The 23,607-nt window shown below is 40.3% G+C and overlaps 1 protein-coding gene across 1 annotated transcript in view; it reads right to left on the bottom strand.

The window, feature by feature from the left end:
• Positions 1 to 23,607, bottom strand: part of postna (periostin, osteoblast specific factor a) — an 81,944-nt gene that overhangs the window by 44,357 nt on the left and 13,980 nt on the right. Inside the window, exons 3-7 of the mRNA XM_046317006.1 lie at positions 9,865 to 9,929; positions 7,960 to 8,117; positions 7,597 to 7,761; positions 5,403 to 5,540; positions 2,489 to 2,630 (exon numbers count right to left, since the gene is read on the bottom strand). Of these exons, the coding sequence (XP_046172962.1) occupies positions 2,489 to 2,630; positions 5,403 to 5,540; positions 7,597 to 7,761; positions 7,960 to 8,117; positions 9,865 to 9,929 (668 nt within the window). The remainder of the gene's footprint in view (positions 1 to 2,488; positions 2,631 to 5,402; positions 5,541 to 7,596; positions 7,762 to 7,959; positions 8,118 to 9,864; positions 9,930 to 23,607) is intronic.

A 23,607-nucleotide genomic window follows, 5' to 3' on the forward strand; every position in this document is an offset into this window, starting at 1 on the left:
AGGGCTCTGGTCTAAAGTAGTGCACTATATAGGGAATGGGGTTCTATAGGGCTCTGGTCTAAAGTAGTGCACTATATAGGGAATGGGGTTCTATAGGGCTCTGGTCTAAAGTAGTGCACTATATAGGGAATAGGTTCTATAGGGCTCTGGTCTAAAGTAGTGCACTATATATATAGGGAATAGGGTTCCATAGGGCTCTGGTCTAAAGTAGTGCACTATATAGGGAATAGGGTGCCATAGGGCTCTGATCTAAAGCAGTGCACTATATAGGTAACGAGGGGTTCCATTTGGGACACGGACAGAGACAGACAGACTCCAGCCCTTCTTGACTTTGGACAGCTTGCCCACCCGTCTGTGGTTAGCATCATTGTTTGCGAAACTGTCTAAGAATCTAAGGCTGATGTGGTAAGTTTGTGTGTGTGTGTGTGTGTGTGTGTGTGTGTGTGTGTGTGTGTGTGTGTGTGTGTGTGTGTGTGTGTGTGCGTGCGTGCGTGCGTGTGTGTGTGTGTGTGTGTGCGTGTGTGTGTGTGTTTACACAGTGATCTGGCAATCTGTATAGGGACACCACAAAGGCACTACATGCTAACAGTTAGCGCTGGCTAACCAGTGACTGAGCAACCAGCACAGACGTATGAGTGTGTGCTCCTGTGTGTGCTCCTGTGTGTGCTCCTGTGTGTGCTCCTGTCTGTGTGTGCTCCTGTGTGTGTGCTCCTGTGTGTGTGCTCCTGTCTGTGCTCCTGTGTGTGCTCCTGTCTGTGCTCCTGTCTGTGTGTGCTCCTGTGTGTGCTCCTGTCTTTGTGCTCCTGTGTGTGCTCCTGTCTGTTTGTGCTCCTGTCTGTGCTCCTGTGTGTGCTCCTGTCTGTTTGTGCTCCTGTCTGTGCTCCTGTGTGTGCTCCTGTCTGTGTGTGCTCCTGTCTGTGCTCCTGTCTGTTTGTGCTCCTGCTCCTGTCTGTGTGTGCTCCTGTCTGTGTGCTCCTGTCTCTCTTTGTGTGTGTGCTCCTGCTCCTGTCTGTGCTCCTGTCTGTGCTCCTGTCTGTGCTCCTGTGTGTGTGCTCCTGTCTGTGTGCTCCTGTCTGTGCTCCTGTGTGTGCTCCTGTCTGTGTGTGCTCCTGTGTGTGTGCTCCTGTCTGTGTGCTCCTGTCTGTGCTCCTGTGTGTGTGCTCCTGTGTGTGTGCTCCTGTGTGTGTGCTCCTGTCTGTGTGCTCCTGTCTGTGCTCCTGTGTGTGTGCTCCTGTGTGTGTGCTCCTGTGTGTGTGCTCCTGTCTGTGTGCTCCTGTCTGTGCTCCTGTCTGTGTGCTCCTGTCTGTGTGCTCCTGTCTGTGTGCTCCTGTGTGTGTGCTCCTGTGTGTGTGCTCCTGTGTGTGCTCCTGTCTGTGTGTGCTCCTGTCTGTGTGTGCCCCTGTCTGTGTGTGCTCCTGTGTGTGTGCTCCTGTGTGTTCTTCTCCTAACCCTAGCAGTCACTGTGAATACAGGTTTTAGGGTGATTAAACTGTTGGACAGTCTAACTCTGGCTGAATTCCAATAGGAATTACTAATCAATTTGCAAGCCGGCATAATGTAACTTGCAGGTAGGGTGTCAAGATTCAGTACATTTCCCAGGTTTTCTATACATCTTTTTTGGGGAAAATCCCTCAACCAGGATTGTTAATTTTTTTATTTGGGAATTTGGGGAAAGTTATCAGAATTTTTCAACTTTACTTGCAGACCCGATGAGGCCTGTAAACCATGACTTTCAGGCCACTGAGTTAGGGTAAAGCTTATGAGCTATGTTGCCATAAAGAGTTGAATTATGATGACAACATTCACATAGGAACTCACTTCCATATGACTGAAAAAAATTATAATAACTCAATAACCATGTCTTTGTCACTAACAACTACAGGCATGGGTGGAATCTCTACAACTCACTCAAAAAGGCAAGGCACACTGGGAAATTATATCGGATGCATTACTCAACATTTTCATGCTATTACACAACTCAAATCATGACCCCCGGTACAGAGTCCCAGTGACTCTGTCGGTTTGAATAAGGTTTTAATAAATGTGCATGCACTTCTATCCATTTGTCATTATGGGGTATTGTGATGTCATTATGGGGTATTGTGATGTCATTATGGGGTATTGTGATGTCATTATGGGGTATTGTGATGTCATTATGGGGATGTCATTATGGGGTATTGTGATGTCATTATGGGGTATTGTGATGTCATTATGGGGTATTGTGATGTCATTATGGGGTATTGTGATGTCATTATGGGGTATTGTGATGTCATTATGGGGTATTGTGATGTCATTATGGGGTATTGTGTGTAGATTGCTGATGGTTTGTACCAGTTGTTTTTTTCCATTTTAGAATAAGGCTGTAACGAAAATAAAAAACAAATAAAAATAAAATAAATAAATAAAAACAAAATATGGAAAAATGAATGGGTTGTGAATACGTTCCGAAGGCACTAGGTGAGTGGTTATTGGTATTTTTATTGGCTACCTCCGATGACTTCCTTGTCTCCCATGATGCGTTCCAGGAAGCTGGCCCCGAGGTTCTCCATGGCCTCGTTGGTGGGAGCAAACAGGGTGAAGTGACCTGGCTGGCCCATTTTATCCATCACCCCTGAGGCCAAGGCTACAGCCTGTGGGAGAGGACAGGAGACTGAGTGCTTCTAATACTATCACCACTTCTAATGCAACAACAGTTTCCCCAGCCCTTCTCAGACATTCCAGCTGCGTTTTCACAGTAATCCCATTTCTAATCTTTTCATGAAGTGTTAGTTAAGGTAGAAAACCTCTCTGGTCAGATTGATACGAGCCACTGTCATATTGTGGTCACGTTACAGTAAGAGATTACAGTCAGGTCTGCATGCTGAAGGAGGGGAGGTCAGATTACAGTCAGGTCTGCATGCTGAAGGAGGGGAGGTCAGATTACAGTCAGGTATGCATGCTGAAGGAGGGGAGGTCAGATTACAGTCAGGTATGCATGCTGAAGGAGGGGAGGTCAGATTACAGTCAGGTGTGAATGCTGAAGGAGGAGAGGTCAGATTACAGTCAGGTGTGCATGCTGAAGGAGGAGAGGTCAGATTACAGTCAGGTATGAATGCTGAAGGAGGAGAGGTCAGATTACAGTCAGGTATGAATGCTGAAGGAGGAGAGGTCAGATTACAGTCAGGTATGCATGCTGAAGGAGGGGAGACAGATTACAGTCAGGTACGTACGCTGAAAGAGGAGAGGTCAGATTACAGTCAGGTATGAATGCTGAAGGAGGGGAGACAGATTACAGTCAGGTACGTACGCTGAAGGAGGAGAGGTCAGATTACAGTCAGGTATGCATGCTGAAGGAGGGGAGACAGATTACAGTCAGGTACGTATGCTGAAGGAGGAGAGGTCAGATTACAGTCAGGTATGAATGCTGAAGGAGGGGAGACAGATTACAGTCAGGTACGTACGCTGAAGGAGGAGAGGTCAGATTACAGTCAGGTACGTACGCTGAAGGAGGAGAGGTCAGATTACAGTCAGGTATGAATGCTGAAGGAGGAGAGGTCAGATTACAGTCAGGTACATACGCTGAAGGAGGAGAGGTCAGATTACAGTCAGGTACGTACGCTGAAGGAGGAGAGGTCAGATTACAGTCAGGTATGAATGCTGAAGGAGGGGAGACAGATTACAGTCAGGTATGCATGCTGAAGGAGGAGAGGTCAGATTACAGTCAGGTATGAATGCTGAAGGAGGAGAGGTCAGATTACAGTCAGGTGTGCATGCTGAAGGAGGAGAGGTCAGATTACAGTCAGGTATGAATGCTGAAGGAGGAGAGGTCAGATTACAGTCAGGTATGAATGCTGAAGGAGGAGAGGTCAGATTACAGTCAGGTATGAATGCTGAAGGAGGAGAGGTCAGATTACAGTCAGGTGTGCATGCTGAAGGAGGAGAGGTCAGATTACAGTCAGGTATGAATGCTGAAGGAGGGGAGACAGATTACAGTCAGGTATGAATGCTGAAGGAGGGGAGACAGATTACAGTCAGGTACGTACGCTGAAGGAGGAGAGGTCAGATTACAGTCAGGTATGAATGCTGAAGGAGGAGAGGTCAGATTACAGTCAGGTATGAATGCTGAAGGAGGAGAGGTCAGATTACAGTCAGGTATGAATGCTGAAGGAGGAGAGGTCAGATTACAGTCAGGTATGCATGCTGAAGGAGGAGAGGTCAGATTACAGTCAGGTATGAATGCTGAAGGAGGGAGGTCAGATTACAGTCAGGTATGCATGCTGAATGGAGGACCCCATTGGTCACCTGATTACAGTCATGGATAATCCTGAAGGAGGGGAGACAGATTCAGTCAGGTGACGATCTGCTGAAGGAGGAGAGGTCAGATTACAGTCAGGTATGAATGCTGAAGGAAGACAGATTCAGTCCATCTGAAGGAAGATCAGATTACAGTCAGGTATGAATGCTGAAGGAGGAGAGGTCAGATTACAATGAATAAACAGATTGTCAGGTGATTTGAAGGAGGGCAGATTACAGTCAGGTATGCATGCTGAAGGAGGAGACAGATTACAGTCAGAATAAATACAACTAGGCCTGAAGGAGGGGAGACAGATTACAGTCAGGTATGCATGCTGAAGGAGAGCAGATTACAGTCAGGTGTTGCTGAATCAGAGGCAGATTACAGTCAGGTATGAATGCTGAAGGAGCTAGGTCAGATTACAGTCAGGTACATGCTGAAGGAGGCTTCATGCACATAGGCTGAAGGAGCTAGGTCAGATTAAGTCACATACTGAAGAGGCTTCAGATTACAGTCAGGATAGGAAGGTGTTAACAGATTACAGTCAGAGGCATCATTGCAGTCAGGTAGAATGCTGAAGGAGGGAGGTCAGATTACAGTCAGGTATGAATGCTGAAGGAGGAGAGGTCAGATTACAGTCAGGTATGAATGCTGAAGGAGGAGAGGTCAGATTACAGTCAGGTTGAATGCTGAAGGAGGAGAGGTCAGATTACAGTCAGGTATGAATGCTGAAGGAGGAGAGGTCAGATTACAGTCAGGTATGAATGCTGAAGGAGGAGAGGTCAGATTACAGTCAGGTATGAATGCTGAAGGTGTTAACTAGATTACAGAGGTATGAATGCTGAAGGAGGAGAGCAGATTAGGTGTTAACTGAAGGACAGAGGTCAGATTACAGTCAGGTAGAATGCTGAAGGTAGGTCAGATTACACAGGTATGAATGCTGAAGGAGGAGGTCATCATGCATGAATAGGCTGAAGGAGGAGAGGTCAGATTAAGTCTACATGCAGAGGCTTCATGCACATAGGCTAGCTAGGTGTTAACTACGCTGAATGCACATAGGCTAGGTCAGTTAACTACATACAGGAGGACTTCATGCACATAGGCTGAAGGAGGAGAGTGTTAACTACACGCTGAAGGACAGAGGCATCATCCAGGATAGGCTTGGTAGGGTGTTAACTACGGTGATGACACGGTCGATGACATGGACCACCCCATTGGTCGCCACCTGGTTACCATGGATAATCCTGGCACAGTTCACTGTGACGATCTGCAGAGGAAGAGAGGTGATTGGTTAATTGGCATGATTCATTGAATCATTCATCCTCTGAAAATAACAATGATATAAAGTGATTGATGTGAGGTAAAATAAACATGCCTGTGATTTAGGGCTAGGTAGGGGTTGACAGAATAAATACAACTAGGTCAACAGTCTAGCGATAAGAGCTAGCTAGGGGTTAACTACATACAGAGGCTTCATGCACATAGGCTAGCTAGGTGTTAACTACATACAGAGGCGTCATGCACATAGGCTAGGTAGGGGTTAACTACATACAGAGGCGTCATGCACATAGGCTAGGTAGGGGTTAACTACATACAGAGGCATCATGCACATAGGCTAGCTAGGTGTTAACTACATACAGAGGCATCATGCACATAGGCTAGGTAGGGGTTAACTACATACAGAGGCATCATGCACATAGGCTAGCTAGGTGTTAACTACATACAGAGGCATCATGCACATAGGCTAGCTAGGTGTTAACTACATACAGAGGCATCATGCACATAGGCTAGGTAGGGGTTAACTACATACAGAGGCATCATGCACATAGGCTAGGTAGGGGTTAACTACATACAGAGGCATCATGCACATAGGCTAGGTAGGGGTTAACTACATACAGAGGCATCATGCACATAGGCTAGGTAGGGGTTAACTACATACAGAGGCGTCATGCACATAGGCTAGGTAGGGGTTAACTACATACAGAGGCTTCATGCACATAGGGAATTTTCCCCCTCAGATTTGTCCTATTAAGAAAAAAGAATCTGATGTTAAATGAGTTACTAAACTTCATTTTTAAGCCCATGTTTTATCGTAATTATTTATGAAAAAGATCTGCCAGCTGTATTTTGCAGTGGGGGCACACTGATTGAACCAGTCAATAAGTACTGAATAAGACTCACATTCCTTTCAATATTTTACCTGGATTTTAGCAGAGATGCAGAGAGGGAAAATGTAGTTTCTCAAAAAAACAAAAACAATAACCATAAAAATATGAATTATGATGCCATGATACTGTATGTGTCACGCCTTGGCCATTGTATTTTGTGTTTTTGTTATATGTTTGGGTAGGCCAGGGTGTGACATGGGTTTATATGTTGTTTTTCGTATTGGGGTTTGTAGTATTTGGGATCGCGGCTAATTAGGGGTGTTGTATAGGCTTGGCTGCCTGAGGCGATTCTCAATTGGAGTCAGGTGCTTGTCGTTGTCTCTGATTGGGAACCGTATTTAGGCAGCCTGACTTTCGCTTTGTATTTTATTTCGCTGCTCTGGCCCCCCAATGGTGGAACAAACTCCCTCACGACGCCAGGACAGCGGAGTCAATCACCACCTTCCGGAGACACCTGAAACCCCACCTCTTTAAGGAATACCTAGGATAGGATAAGTAATCCTTCTCACCCCCCCTTTAAGATTTAGATGCACTATTGTAAAGTGACTGTTCCACTGGATGTCATAAGGTGAATGCACCAATTTGTAAGTCGCTCTGGATAAGAGCGTCTGCTAAATGACTTAAATGTAAATGTAAATGTAGTGTACCGTAATGTTACAGGACATTTTTAGCAGTTCAGGTAAATTGACGTAAAACAACGGTACCAAAAAAGGTAAGTACAAGTATTTCTTACCGGAAATTACTTTACGGTCACATACTGCACCTTTTTTTAATTATACCTTTTTTCATACAGCTGACTGGCTACCAGTAAGTTACATTAAACTGACAGATTTTATGGGGATTTTTGTATTATGCTAATTCGATTTAATCGATCTTAGAGTGTTAAAAACAATATATATATATATATATTTTTTTTTACAGAGTACATATCTAACTCAACTACCTCGTTCCCCTGCACATTGACTCAGTACTTGTACCCCGTGTATCAGTGTTAAACTTTTCTATTATTTCTCTATTTTCTTTCTCTCTGCATTGTTGGAAAAGTAAGTAAGTATTTCACTCTTAGTCTACACCTGTAGTTTACGAAGCATGTGACAAATTACAATTGATTTGCCTTGATTTTGAATTGATTTGAGATCGAGGTTTACTACGTACCCCATTGGAGTAGTGATTGATGTAGAGTCCCATGTTGTTGTACATGGAGGTGATATACTTGTCGTTCTTCAGATCTTTCGTTAGCATGCGCCGGTTGACCATGTGGTAGTGCAGGGCGTTGTACAGCTCGACGTTCACATTGCTCACCAAGGCACTACGCACCTCCTGGTGATGGGAGGAACAGGAGAGAGTTAGCGCGAGAGAGAGAGCAGAGCTATAACTGTCTAAGCAGCTTAATCTGAAACATACGAATTAACCAACGAATTAACAAATTAACAAACAAACTTACTAAAAATAAATAAATAGCAAATTACAAACTTCTGACTGAATGTTTGAGTGACTGACTTCAGTTACTTGACTTACAGGTTCCAGCAGGTCCCAGGCTTCGTTGCTCGGGGTGAACATGGTGAATGATCCCTTCCCTTCGATCTCCTCCCTCAGCTTAGAAAGATCAGAATACTCCTGTGTGGTACTAGCCTTCACCAGGCCCAATGTGCCATACACATGGTCTATAGGAGCCACTGTAGGGGAGAGAGGGGAGACAGAGGATAGTGCTTAGGCTACTATGTTTTTGAAGTCCTGGGACATCCTCACCTTCTCCAGGTCCAAGGTGCCATAGATTTATGAGCCACTGTGGATAGCAATCACAGTCAACAAAATTGTCTACCAATCTTTTGATTTATTTGTTAAATGGGAGAGCAGAGGGAAGATAATATTTCAATGGTTCTAGGTAAGAATTACTTACCGTATTTGTATCTATTATGGATCCCCATTAGCTGTTGCTTTCTGGGGTCCAGCAAAATTAAGGGAGTTTTTATACAATTTATAATAAAAAATAAAATACATTCATAGATTTCACAACACACTGTGTGCCCTCAGGCCAATACTATTATAGTTGCTATAGAGTTATTATAGTTACTGTTGAGTTATTATAGAGTTGTAGAGTTATTATAGATTTAGATTCATGATAGTCGCTATAGAGTGATCATAGAGTTATTATCGAGTTATTATTGAGTTATTATCGAGTTATAGAGCTATTATAGAGGTCGAGTTATTATAGAGTTATTATAGTTATAGAGGTATTATAGAGTTATAGAGGTATTATAGAGTTATAGAGGTATTATAGAGTTATATAGTTATTATAGAGTTATTATCGAGTAAGAGTTATAATATAGTTATTATAGAGTTATAGAGGTATAATAGAGTTATATAGTTATTATAGAGTTATTATCGAGTTAGAGTAATAATAGTCGCTATAGTTATTATAGAGTTATAGAGGTATTATAGAGTTATAGAGGTATAATAGAGTTATATAGTTATTATAGAGTTATTATCGAGTTAGAGTAATAATAGTCGCTATAGTTATTATAGAGTTATAGAGGTATTATAGAGTTATAGAGGTATAATAGAGTTATATAGTTATTATAGAGTTATTATCGAGTTAGAGTAATAATAGTCGCTATAGTTATTATAGAGTTAAAGAGTTATCATGGGGTTATTATGGAGTTATAGAGGTATCATAGAGTTATAGCTTTATTATAGAGTTAGAGTTATAATAGGCACTATAGCGTTATTATAGAGTTATATAGTTATTATAGAGTTAGAATTAGTATAGAGTTATAGAGTTATAGATTTAATATAGTGGCTATATAGTTTTTATAGTGGCTATAGGGTTTTTATAGTTATTATAGCAGCTATAGAGTTTTTAATAGAGCTATATAGTTATTATAGTTGCTATACAGGTATTATAGTTATAGAATTATTATGGTCATGATAAAGTTATAGTAGTTGCTATAGTAGGAAGTGGGAGTGTGTTGGGGATGAGGGTGACAGATGGTGGTAGGAAGTGGGAGTGTGTTGGGGATGAGGGTGACAGATGGTGGTAGGAAGTGGGAGTGTGTTGGGGATGAGGGTGACAGATGGAGGTAGGAAATGGGAGTGTGAGGATATTTAGGACATTTAGGAGCTAGGATTAAAGTCCATGACAGATAGAGGTGGGAAGTGGGAGTGTGAGGATAACATTTGGGAGCTGGGATTAAAGTCCATGAGAGTACACACCAGGGGCGAACTGGGACCAGAAATCGGCTCAGGCATTTCTGACAAACCAGACTATTTTTTTCCACACTTGAGGCCCCCCCATTATTAGCCTGATAATGATCATGTTGCACAAGAAACTCAAGACAGGCCCACGAGACAAAAAAATGGACCAGCCCATTTGGCATTTGCCTGAAATTCCAGATGGCCAGTCCGTCCCTGGTAGACACTTACCTGCAGGACATCCTTTCATGCCTTCCAGCTTCATGTAGCCAGGACAACACTCATACAGAACCACCCTGGAGAAAAGACAAGACAGCAATTAGCTACATGATAAGATAACAGAGAGGAGTCGTCTGTATGTAAATTAGGCCTAGTCATTACAATGGCCGAATCAAAACAACATGATAGAGAGTTTGGAAGCAGCAAGAGAGGAAGAAGACATCAAACAACACCATTTCAAGCACTATGGCGTCAGCCTCAGAAATAGAAAAGTTGAACACATTATAATTATTAAAGACAACATTGGCGGACAACACAAAGTGAAACAACCAAATAACTCCTCAATTTAAGCTGAATGGGCTTTGGAACGAAGTCTGTCACCCATCTTGTATGAATTATGGGACTTATTGCACAAACCAAGACACTATTGATGTATAAGAGAAGATAATTCTTCTTCTAAATGGGATATTCTCCCATGGACAAATGAGGTAACAATTATGATCTGGGAAGTGTATAATCTCTCCAGGGATCTGGTTCATCGTCTTTGTTTGTCCTTGTCCAATCATAAACAAGTGTTCAACAATGCTGTATAAAGAGATAATAAGATCAGTATTGGAAACTGTATCGGATTGATTTCCAAACTATGACTACGGAGCTTGATCAGATAATGGACCAATAAATATTACAGTTCAATGCATGAAAGTAACTTTGTCAGAACGGATAAACTCTAGTGATTGCCAATTGTGGTTAGAAATATTATTTGCCTCATTTATGTTGCTGACTCCTAAAATTGCCTCCCATGGATTGGCAGGTTTTCACACTCTGTCCAGTGTGTGTGTGTGTGTGTGTGTGTGTGTGTGTGTGTGTGTGTGTGTGTGTGTGTGTGTGTGTGTGTGTGTGTGTGTGTGTGTGTGTGTGTGTGTGTGTGTGTGTGTGTGTGTGTATGATCAAAGCTAATTTCCCCATTTATCCCCAAATTTTAGTCAGCCTCTTACAGAGTGCATTACATCACACACACACGCACGCACGCGCACGCACGCACGCACGCACACACACACGCACGCACGCACGCACACACACACACACACACACTGACACACACACACACTGGTCCTTCCTTTGCTACTGTAACAGCCTCCACTCTTCTGGGAAGGCTTTCTACTAGATGTTGGTACATTGCTGTTATAACAGCCTCCACTCTTCTGGGAAGGCTTTCCAGTAGATGTTGGTACATTGCTGTTATAACAGCCTCCACTCTTCTGGGAAGGCTTTCCACTAGATGTTGGTACATTGCTGCTATAACAGCCTCCACTCTTCTGGGAAGGCTTTCCACTAGATGTTGGTACATTGCTGTTATAACAGCCTCCACTCTTCTGGGAAGGCTTTCCACTAGATGTTGGAACATTGCTGTTATAACAGCCTCCACTCTTCTGGGAAGGCTTTCCACTAGATGTTGGTACATTGCTGTTATAACAGCCTCCACTCTTCTGGGAAGGCTTTCCAATAGATGTTGGAACATTGCTGCTATAACAGCCTCCTCTCTTCTGGGAAGGCTTTCCACTAGATGTAGGAACATTGTTGCTATAACAACCTCCACTCTTCTGGGAAGGCTTTCCACTAGATGTTGGTACATTGCTGTTATAACAGCCTCCACTCTTCTGGGAAGGCTTTCCACTAGATGTTGGTACATTGCTGTTATAACAGCCTCCACTCTTCTGGGAAGGCTTTCCACTAGATGTTGGAACATTGCTGTTATAACAGCCTCCACTCTTCTGGGAAGGCTTTCCACTAGATGTTGGAACTTTGCTGCGGGGACTTGCTTCCATTCAGCCACAAGAGTATTAGTGAGGTCGGGCACTGATGTTGGGTGATTAGGCCTGGCTCACAGTCGGTGTTCCAATTCATTGCAAAGGTGTTCAATGGGGTTGAGGTCAGGGCTCTGCAGCCCAGTCAAGCTGAAACAGAAAAGGGCCTTCCCCAAACTGTTGCCACAAAGTTGGAAGCACATAATTGTCTAGAATGTAATTGTATGCTGTAGCGCTAAGATTTCGTTTCACTGGAGCTAAGGGGCTGAACACTGAACAACTGTCACAGTCCATGATTCCTCCTACACCAAACGTTACACTGGGGCAGGTAGCGTTGTTCTGGCTTCTGCCAAACCCATATTCGTCCATCACACTGCCAGATTGTGAAGCGTGATTTATCTGCGGTTCCACTGCTCCAGAGTCCAATGGCAGAGAGCTTTACACCACTCCAGCAGACTCTTGGCATTGTGCATGGTGATCTTAGGCTTGTGTGCTGCTGATCGGCCATGGAAATCCATTTCATGAAGCTCCCGATAAACAATTATTGTGCTAACGTTGCTTCCAGAGACAGTTTGGAACTCAGTAGTGAGTGTTGCAACCGAGGACAGACAAGTTTTAAACACCACGCGCTTCAGAACTCGTCCTGTTCTGTGAGCAGAACACTGTAGAACACCTGAACAGAAACATCTAATTAATAACAGAACACTGTAGAACACCAGAACAGAAACATCTAATTAATAACAGAACACTGTAGAACACCAGAACATCTGATTAATAACAGAACACTGTAGAACACCAGAACAGAAACATCTGATTAATAACAGAACACTGTAGAACACCAGAACATCTGATTAATAACAGAACATCTGATTAATAACAGAACACTGTAGAACACCAGAACATCTGATTAATAACAGAACACTGTAGAACACCTGAACAGAAACATCTGATTAATAACAGAACACTGTAGAACACCAGAACATCTGATTAATAACAGAACACTGTAGAACACCAGAACATCTGATTAATAACAGAACACTGTAGAACACCAGAACAGAAACATCTAATTAATAACAGAACACTGTAGAACACCTGAACATCTGATTAATAACAGAACACTGTAGAACACCAGGTCATCTGATTAATAACAGAACACTGTAGAACACCAGAACATCTGATTAATAACAGAACACTGTAGAACACCTGAACAGAAACATCTGATTAATAACAGAACACTGTAGAACACCAGAACATCTGATTAATAACAGAACACTGTAGAACACCAGAACATCTGATTAATAACAGAACACTGTAGAACACCAGGTCATCTGATTAATAACAGAACACTGTAGAACACCAGAACAGAAACATCTGATTAATAACAGAACACTGTAGAACACCAGAACATCTGATTAATAACAGAACACTGTAGAACACCAGGTCATCTGATTAATTAATAACAGAACATTGTAGAACACCTGAACATCTGATTAATAACAGAACACTGTAGAACACCAGAACAGGAACATCTGATTAATAACAGAACACTGTAGAACACCAGATCATCTGATTAATAACAGAACACTGTAGAACACCAGAACATCTGATTAATAACAGAACACTGTAGAACACCAGCACATCTGATTAATAACAGAACACTGTAGAACCCCAGAACATCTGATTAATAACAGAACACTGTAGAACACCAGAACATCTGATTAATAACAGAACACTGTAGAACACCTGAACAGAAACATCTGATTAATAACAGAACACTGTAGAACACCAGAACAGGAACATCTGATTAATAACAGAACACTGTAGAACACCTGAACAGAAACATCTGATTAATAACAGAACACTGTAGAACACCAGAACAGGAACATCTGATTAATAACAGAACACTGTAGAACACCTGAACAGAAACATCTGATTAATAACAGAACACTGTAGAACACCAGAACAGGAACATCTGATTAATAACAGAACACTGTAGAACACCAGGTCATCTGATTAATTAATAACAGAACACTGTAGAACACCTGAACAGAAACATCTGATTAATAACAGAACACTGTAGAACACCAGAACAGGAACATCTGATTAATAACAGAACACTGTAGAACACCAGAACAGGAACATCTGATTAATAACAGAACACTGTAGAACACCAGAACATCTGATTAATAACAGAACACTGTAGAACACCTGAACAGAAACATCTGATTAATAACAGAACACTGTAGAACACCAGAACATCTGATTAATAACAGAACACTGTAGAACACCAGAACATCTGATTAATAACAGAACACTGTAGAACACCAGAACAGGAACATCTGATTAATAACAGAACACTGTAGAACACCAGAACAGGAACATCTGATTAATAACAGAACACTGTAGAACACCAGAACTTCTGATTAATAACAGAACACTGTAGAACACCAGAACAGGAACATCTGATTAATAACAGAACACTGTAGAACACCAGAACAGGAACATCTGATTAATAACAGAACACTGTAGAACACCAGATCATCTGATTAATAACAGAACACTGTAGAACACCAGAACATCTGATTAATAACAGAACACTGTAGAACACCTGAACAGAAACATCTGATTAATAACAGAACACTGTAGAACACCAGAACATCTGATTAATAACAGAACACTGTAGAACACCAGAACAGGAACATCTGATTAATAACAGAACACTGTAGAACACCAGATCATCTGATTAATAACAGAACACTGTAGAACACCAGAACATCTGATTAATAACAGAACACTGTAGAACACCTGAACAGAAACATCTGATTAATAACAGAACACTGTAGAACACCAGAACATCTGATTAATAACAGAACACTGTAGAACACCAGAACAGGAACATCTGATTAATAACAGAACACTGTAGAACACCAGATCATCTGATTAATAACAGAACACTGTAGAACACCAGAACATCTGATTAATAACAGAACACTGTAGAACACCTGAACAGAAACATCTGATTAATAACAGAACACTGTAGAACACCAGAACATCTGATTAATAACAGAACACTGTAGAACACCAGAACAGGAACATCTGATTAATAACAGAACACTGTAGAACACCAGAACATCTGATTAATAACAGAACACTGTAGAACACCAGAACTTCTGATTAATAACAGAACACTGTAGAACACCAGAACAGGAACATCTGATTAATAACAGAACACTGTAGAACACCAGAACAGGAACATCTGATTAATAACAGAACACTGTAGAACACCAGAACATCTGATTAATAACAGAACACTGTAGAACACCAGAACATCTGATTAATAACAGAACACTGTAGAACACCAGAACAGAAACATCTGATTAATAACAGAACACTGTAGAACACCAGAACATCTGATTAATAACAGAACACTGTAGAACACCAGAACATCTGATTAATAACAGAACACTGTAGAACACCTGAACAGGAACATCTGATTAATAGCAGAACACTGTAGAACACCAGAACATCTGATTAATAACAGAACACTGTAGAACACCAGAACATCTGATTAATAACAGAACACTGTAGAACACCAGAACATCTGATTAATAACAGAACAATGTAGAACACCAGATCATCTGATTAATAACAGAACACTGTAGAACACCAGATCATCTGATTAATAACAGAACACTGTAGAACACCTGAACAGAAACATCTGATTAATAACAGAACACTGTAGAACACCAGAACATCTGATTAATAACAGAACACTGTAGAACACCAGAACATCTGATTAATAACAGAACACTGTAGAACACCAGGTCATCTGATTAATAACAGAACACTGTAGAACACCAGAACAGAAACATCTAATTAATAACAGAACACTGTAGAACACCAGGTCATCTGATTAATAACAGAACACTGTAGAACACCAGAACAGAAACATCTAATTAATAACAGAACACTGTAGAACACCTGAACAGAAACATCTAATTAATAACAGAACACTGTAGAACACCAGGTCATCTGATTAATAACAGAACACTGTAGAACACCTGAACAGAAACATCTGATTAATAACAGAACACTGTAGAACACCAGGTCATCTGATTAATAACAGAACACTGTAGAACACCAAAACAGAAATATCTGATTAATAACAGAACACTGTAGAACACCAGAACATCTGATTAATAACAGAACACTGTAGAACACCAAAACAGAAATATCTGATTAATAACAGAACACTGTAGAACACCAGAACATCTGATTAATAACAGAACACTGTAGAACACCAGAACATCTGATTAATAACAGAACACTGTAGAACACCAGAACATCTGATTAATAGCAGAACACTGTAGAACACCAGAACATCTGATTAATAACAGAACACTGTAGAACACCTGAACAGAAACATCTGATTAATAACAGAACACTGTAGAACACCAGAACATCTGATTAATAACAGAACACTGTAGAACACCAGAACATCTGATTAATAACATAACACTGTAGAACACCAGAACAGAAACATCTGATTAATAACAGAACACTGTAGAACACCAGAACATCTGATTAATAACAGAACACTGTAGAACACCAGAACATCTGATTAATAACAGAACACTGTAGAACACCAGAACATCTGATTAATAACAGAACACTGTAGAACACCAGAACATCTGATTAATAACAGAACACTGTAGAACACCAGAACATCTGATTAATAACAGAACACTGTAGAACACCTGAACAGAAACATCTGATTAATAACAGAACACTGTAGAACACCAGAACATCTGATTAATAACAGAACACTGTAGAACCCCAGATCATCTGATTAATAACAGAACACTGTAGAACACCAGATCATCTGATTAATAACAGAACACTGTAGAACACCTGAACAGAAACATCTGATTAATAACAGAACACTGTAGAACACCTGAACAGAAACATCTGATTAATAACAGAACACTGTAGAACACCAGAACATCTGATTAATAACAGAACACTGTAGAACCCCAGATCATCTGATTAATAACAGAACACTGTAGAACCCCAGATCATCTGATTAATAACAGAACACTGTAGAACACCAGATCATCTGATTAATAACAGAACACTGTAGAACACCTGAACATCTGATTAATAACAGAACACTGTAGAACACCAGAACATCTGATTAATAACAGAACACTGTAGAACACCTGAACATCTGATTAATAACAGAACACTGTAGAATGGCTGAAACATCTGATTAATAACAGAACACTGTAGAACACCAGAACATCTGATTAATAACAGAACACTGTAGAACACCTGAACAGAAACATCTGATTAATAACAGAACACTGTAGAACACCAGAACATCTGATTAATAACAGAACACTGTAGAACACCTGAACAGAAACATCTGATTAATAACAGAACACTGTAGAACACCAGAACATCTGATTAATAACAGAACACTGTAGAACCCCAGATCATCTGATTCATAACAGAACACTGTAGAACACCAGATCATCTGATTAGTAACAGAACACTGTAGAACACCAGAACATCTGATTAATAACAGAACACTGTAGAACACCAGAACATCTGATTAATAACAGAACACTGTAGAACACCAGAACAGAAACATCTGATTAATAACAGAACACTGTAGAACACCAGGTCATCTGATTAATAACAGAACACTGTAGAACACCTGAACATCTGATTAATAACAGAACACTGTAGAACACCTGAACATCTGATTAATAACAGAACACTGTAGAACACCAGAACAGAAACATCTGATTAATAACAGAACACTGTAGAACACCAGGTCATCTGATTAATAACAGAACACTGTAGAACACCTGAACAGAAACATCTGATTAATAACAGAACACTGTAGAACACCTGAACAGAAACATCTGATTAAACCCCCTCTAGAGTGTTTATAACCCACTGTCTACATATGGCTGAAACCCCTCTAGGGTGTTTATAACCCACTGTCTACATATGGCTGAAACCCCCTCTAGGGTGTTTATAACCCACTGTCTACATATGGCTGAAACCCCTCTAGGGTGTTAGTAACTCACTGTCTACGTCTGTAATAAATTAGCTGTAGCTCTCAGTGATTCTCTTTGGTTCTATAATTGTTACCAGATGAACCCTGCTAGCTGTGTGGTGTGGTGTGTGTGTGGTGTGTGTGTGTGTGTGTGTGTGTATGTGTGTGTGTGTGTGTGTGTGTGTGTGTGTGTGTGTGTGTGTGTGTGTGTGTGTGTGTGTGTGTGTGTGTGTGTGTGTGTGTGTGTGTGTGTGTGTATGCGTGTGTATGTGTGTGCGTGCGTGTGTGAGCGCGTGTGTGTGTGTGTAACCCTGCTAGGTAGGTCAGCTAAGGAAATGAAGGCATTAAGCTCTCCACGAAGAGCAACTCAACCAATGAATAGAGACTTCACTATCATTACAGACAACAAGGGAAGTCTGTCCTTTGACTGAAAAATGAAGAATAGCTAACAAAGACAAAGTGTGATATAACTAATGGATATAAAATAGCTATCCAAAGTATGACGCTTAAAGTTAAATTTATTGAGAAAAGGAGAATGTACGCTTTGTATAATCAGTTGCTGTACTGAAGAAGATTAGAGATTACTCTGTAATCTAGCTAATGTAAATAAAATGGCACTGTCAGGTAATGTCAGGTAATAGATGTCAGGTAATAGATGTCAGGTAATGTCAGGTAATAGATGTCAGGTAACAGATGTCAGGTAATAGATGTCAGGTAATAGATGTCAGGTAATAGATGTCAGGTAACAGATGTCAGGTAATAGATGTCAGGTAATAGATGTCAGGTAATAGATGTCAGGTAATAGATGTCAGGTAACAGATGTCAGGTAATAGATGTCAGGTAATAGATGTCAGGTAATAGATGTCAGGTAACAGATGTCAGGTAATAGATGTCAGGTAATGTCAGGTAATAGATGTCAGGTAATAGATGTCAGTTAATGTCAGGTAATAGATGTCAGGTAATAGATGTCAGTTAATGTCAGGTAATAGATGTCAGGTAATAGATGTCAGTTAATGTCAGGTAATAGATGTCAGGTAACAGATGTCAGGTAATAGATGTCAGGTAACAGATGTCAGGTAATAGATGTCAGGTAATGTCAGGTAATAGATGTCAGGTAATAGATGTCAGGTAATAGATGTCAGGTAACAGATGTCAGGTAATGTCAGGTAATAGATGTCAGGTAATGTCAGGTAACAGATGTCAGGTAATGTCAGGTAACAGATGTCAGGTAATAGATGTCAGGTAATGTCAGGTAACAGATGTCAGGTAATAGATGTCAGGTAACAGATGTCAGGTAATAGATGTCAGGTAATAGATGTCAGGTAATAGATGTCAGGTAACAGATGTCAGGTAATAGATGTCAGGTAATGTCAGGTAATAGATGTCAGGTAATAGATGTCAGGTAACAGATGTCAGGTAATAGATGTCAGGTAATAGATGTCAGGTAATAGATGTCAGGTAACAGATGTCAGGTAATAGATGTCAGGTAATGTCAGGTAATAGATGTCAGGTAATAGATGTCAGTTAATGTCAGGTAATAGATGTCAGGTAATAGATGTCAGTTAATGTCAGGTAATAGATGTCAGGTAATAGATGTCAGTTAATGTCAGGTAATAGATGTCAGGTAATAGATGTCAGGTAATAGATGTCAGGTAACAGATGTCAGGTAATAGATGTCAGGTAATGTCAGGTAATAGATGTCAGGTAATAGATGTCAGGTAATAGATGTCAGGTAATAGATGTCAGGTAATGTCAGGTAATAGATGTCAGGTAATGTCAGGTAATAGATGTCAGGTAATAGATGTCAGGTAACAGATGTCAGGTAATAGATGTCAGGTAATGTCAGGTAATAGATGTCAGGTAACAGATGTCAGGTAATAGATGTCAGGTAATAGATGTCAGGTAATGTCAGGTAATAGATGTCAGGTAACAGATGTCAGGTAATAGATGTCAGGTAATAGATGTCAGGTAATAGATGTCAGGTAATAGATGTCAGGTAATAGATGTCAGGTAACAGATGTCAGGTAACAGATGTCAGGTAATAGATGTCAGTTAATGTCAGGTAATAGATGTCAGGTAATAGATGTCAGTTAATGTCAGGTAATAGATGTCAGGTAATAGATGTCAGGTAATAGATGTCAGGTAACAGATATCAGGTAATAGATGTCAGGTAATAGATGTCAGGTAATGTCAGGTAATAGATGTCAGGTAATAGATGTCAGGTAACAGATGTCAGGTAATAGATGTCAGGTAATGTCAGGTAATAGATGTCAGGTAATAGATGTCAGTTAATGTCAGGTAATAGATGTCAGGTAATAGATGTCAGTTAATGTCAGGTAATAGATGTCAGGTAATAGATGTCAGGTAATAGATGTCAGGTAACAGATGTCAGGTAATAGATGTCAGGTAATAGATGTCAGGTAATGTCAGGTAATAGATGTCAGGTTGTCAGGTAATAGATGTCAGGTAATAGATGTCAGGTAATGTCAGGTAATAGATGTCAGGTAATGTCAGGTAATAGATGTCAGGTAATAGATGTCAGGTAACAGATGTCAGGTAATAGATGTCAGGTAATAGATGTCAGGTAATAGATGTCAGGTAACAGATGTCAGGTAACAGATGTCAGGTAATGTCAGGTAATAGATGTCAGGTAACAGATGTCAGTTAATGTCAGGTAACAGATGTCAGTTAATGTCAGGTAATAGATGTCAGGTAATAGATGTCAGGTAACAGATGTCAGGTAATAGATGTCAGGTAATAGATGTCAGGTAATAGATGTCAGGTAATAGATGTCAGGTAATGTCAGGTAATAGATGTCAGGTAACAGATGTCAGTTAATGTCAGGTAACAGATGTCAGTTAATGTCAGGTAATATATGTCAGGTAATAGATGTCAGGTAATAGATGTCAGGTAACAGATGTCAGGTAACAGATGTCAGGTAATAGATGTCAGGTAATAGATGTCAGGTAATAGATGTCAGGTAATAGATGTCAGGTAACAGATGTCAGGTAATAGATGTCAGGTAATAGATGTCAGGTAATAGATGTCAGGTAACAGATGTCAGGTAACAGATGTCAGGTAATAGATGTCAGGTAATAGATGTCAGGTAACAGATGTCAGTTAATGTCAGGTAATAGATGTCAGGTAATAGATGTCAGTTAATGTCAGGTAATAGATGTCAGGTAATAGATGTCAGGTAATAGATGTCAGGTAACAGATGTCAGGTAATAGATGTCAGGTAATAGATGTCAGGTAATGTCAGGTAATAGATGTCAGGTAATAGATGTCAGTTAATGTCAGGTAATAGATGTCAGGTAATAGATGTCAGGTAATAGATGTCAGGTAACAGATGTCAGGTAACAGATGTCAGGTAATAGATGTCAGGTAATAGATGTCAGGTAATGTCAGGTAATAGATGTCAGGTAATAGATGTCAGGTAATAGATGTCAGGTAATAGATGTCAGGTAATGTCAGGTAATAGATGTCAGGTAATGTCAGGTAATAGATGTCAGGTAATAGATGTCAGGTAACAGATGTCAGGTAATAGATGTCAGGTAATAGATGTCAGGTAATAGATGTCAGGTAACAGATGTCAGGTAACAGATGTCAGGTAATGTCAGGTAATAGATGTCAGGTAACAGATGTCAGTTAATGTCAGGTAACAGATGTCAGTTAATGTCAGGTAATAGATGTCAGGTAATAGATGTCAGGTAACAGATGTCAGGTAATAGATGTCAGGTAATAGATGTCAGGTAATAGATGTCAGGTAATAGATGTCAGGTAATAGATGTCAGGTAATGTCAGGTAATAGATGTCAGGTAACAGATGTCAGTTAATGTCAGGTAACAGATGTCAGTTAATGTCAGGTAATGTAATAGATGTCAGGTAATAGATGTCAGGTAATAGATGTCAGGTAACAGATGTCAGGTAACAGATGTCAGGTAATAGATGTCAGGTAATAGATGTCAGGTAATAGATGTCAGGTAATAGATGTCAGGTAACAGATGTCAGGTAATAGATGTCAGGTAATAGATGTCAGGTAATAGATGTCAGGTAACAGATGTCAGGTAACAGATGTCAGGTAATAGATGTCAGGTAATAGATGTCAGGTAACAGATGTCAGTTAATGTCAGGTAATAGATGTCAGGTAATAGATGTCAGGTAATAGATGTCAGGTAACAGATGTCAGTTAATGTCAGGTAACAGATGTCAGTTAATGTCAGGTAACAGATGTCAGTTAATGTCAGGTAACAGATGTCAGGTAATGTCAGGTAACAGATGTCAGGTAATAGATGTCAGGTAATGTCAGGTAATAGATGTCAGGTAATAGATGTCAGGTAATAGATGTCAGGTAATAGATGTCAGGTAATAGATGTCAGGTAATAGATGTCAGGTAATAGATGTCAGGTAATAGATGTCAGGTAATAGATGTCAGGTAATGTCAGGTAACAGATGTCAGGTAATAGATGTCAGGTAATAGATGTCAGGTAATAGATGTCAGGTAATGTCAGGTAACAGATGTCAGGTAACAGATGTCAGGTAATAGATGTCAGGTAATAGATGTCAGGTAATAGATGTCAGGTAATAGATGTCAGGTAATAGATGTCAGGTAATAGATGTCAGGTAACAGATGTCAGGTAATAGATGTCAGGTAATAGATGTCAGGTAACAGATGTCAGTTAATGTCAGGTATCAGATGTCAGGTAATAGATGTCAGGTAATAGATGTCAGGTAATAGATGTCAGGTAATAGATGTCAGGTAACAGATGTCAGGTAATAGATGTCAGGTAATAGATGTCAGGTAATAGATGTCAGGTAATAGATGTCAGGTAATAGATGTCAGGTAATAGATGTCAGGTAATAGATGTCAGGTAACAGATGTCAGTTAATGTCAGGTAACAGATGTCAGGTAATAGATGTCAGGTAACAGATGTCAGTTAATGTCAGGTAACAGATGTCAGGTAATAGATGTCAGGTAATAGATGTCAGGTAATAGATGTCATGTAATAGATGTCAGGTAATAGATGTCAGGTAATAGATGTCAGGTAATAGATGTCAGGTAACAGATGTCAGTTAATGTCAGGTAACAGATGTCAGGTAATAGATGTCAGGTAACAGATGTCAGTTAATGTCAGGTAACAGATGTCAGGTAATAGATATCAGGTAATAGATGTCAGCTAATAGATGTCAGTTAACAGATGTCAGGTAATAGATGTCAGGTAACAGATGTCAGGTAATAGATGTCAGGTAATAGATGTCAGGTAACAGATGTCAGGTAACAGATGTCAGGTAATAGATGTCAGGTAATAGATGTCAGGTAATGTCAGGTAACAGATGTCAGGTAACAGATGTCAGGTAATGTCAGGTAATAGATGTCAGGTAATAGATGTCAGGTAATAGATGTCAGGTAATAGATGTCAGGTAACAGATGTCAGGTAACAGATGTCAGGTAATAGATGTCAGGTAATAGATGTCAGGTAATAGATGTCAGGTAATAGATGTCAGGTAATAGATGTCAGGTAACAGATGTCAGGTAATAGATGTCAGGTAATAGATGTCAGGTAATAGATGTCAGGTAACAGATGTCAGGTAATAGATGTCAGGTAACAGATGTCAGGTAACAGATGTCAGGTAATAGATGTCAGGTAATAGATGTCAGGTAATAGATGTCAGGTAATAGATGTCAGGTAACAGATGTCAGGTAATAGATGTCAGGTAATGTCAGGTAATAGATGTCAGGTAATAGATGTCAGGTAATAGATGTCAGGTAACAGATGCTGATTAGGACTAATTTGTTTTGTAACTGACTAGTATTGAACCCATTGCTCAGTGAGTACCGCTTTCCGCCTGATTCAGCTCATCTGTTGCAGAAATACTTTAACG

This window comes from Oncorhynchus gorbuscha, linkage group LG20, assembly GCF_021184085.1.
Source record: "Oncorhynchus gorbuscha isolate QuinsamMale2020 ecotype Even-year linkage group LG20, OgorEven_v1.0, whole genome shotgun sequence".
In the NCBI taxonomy this organism is placed as follows: domain Eukaryota; kingdom Metazoa; phylum Chordata; class Actinopteri; order Salmoniformes; family Salmonidae; genus Oncorhynchus; species Oncorhynchus gorbuscha.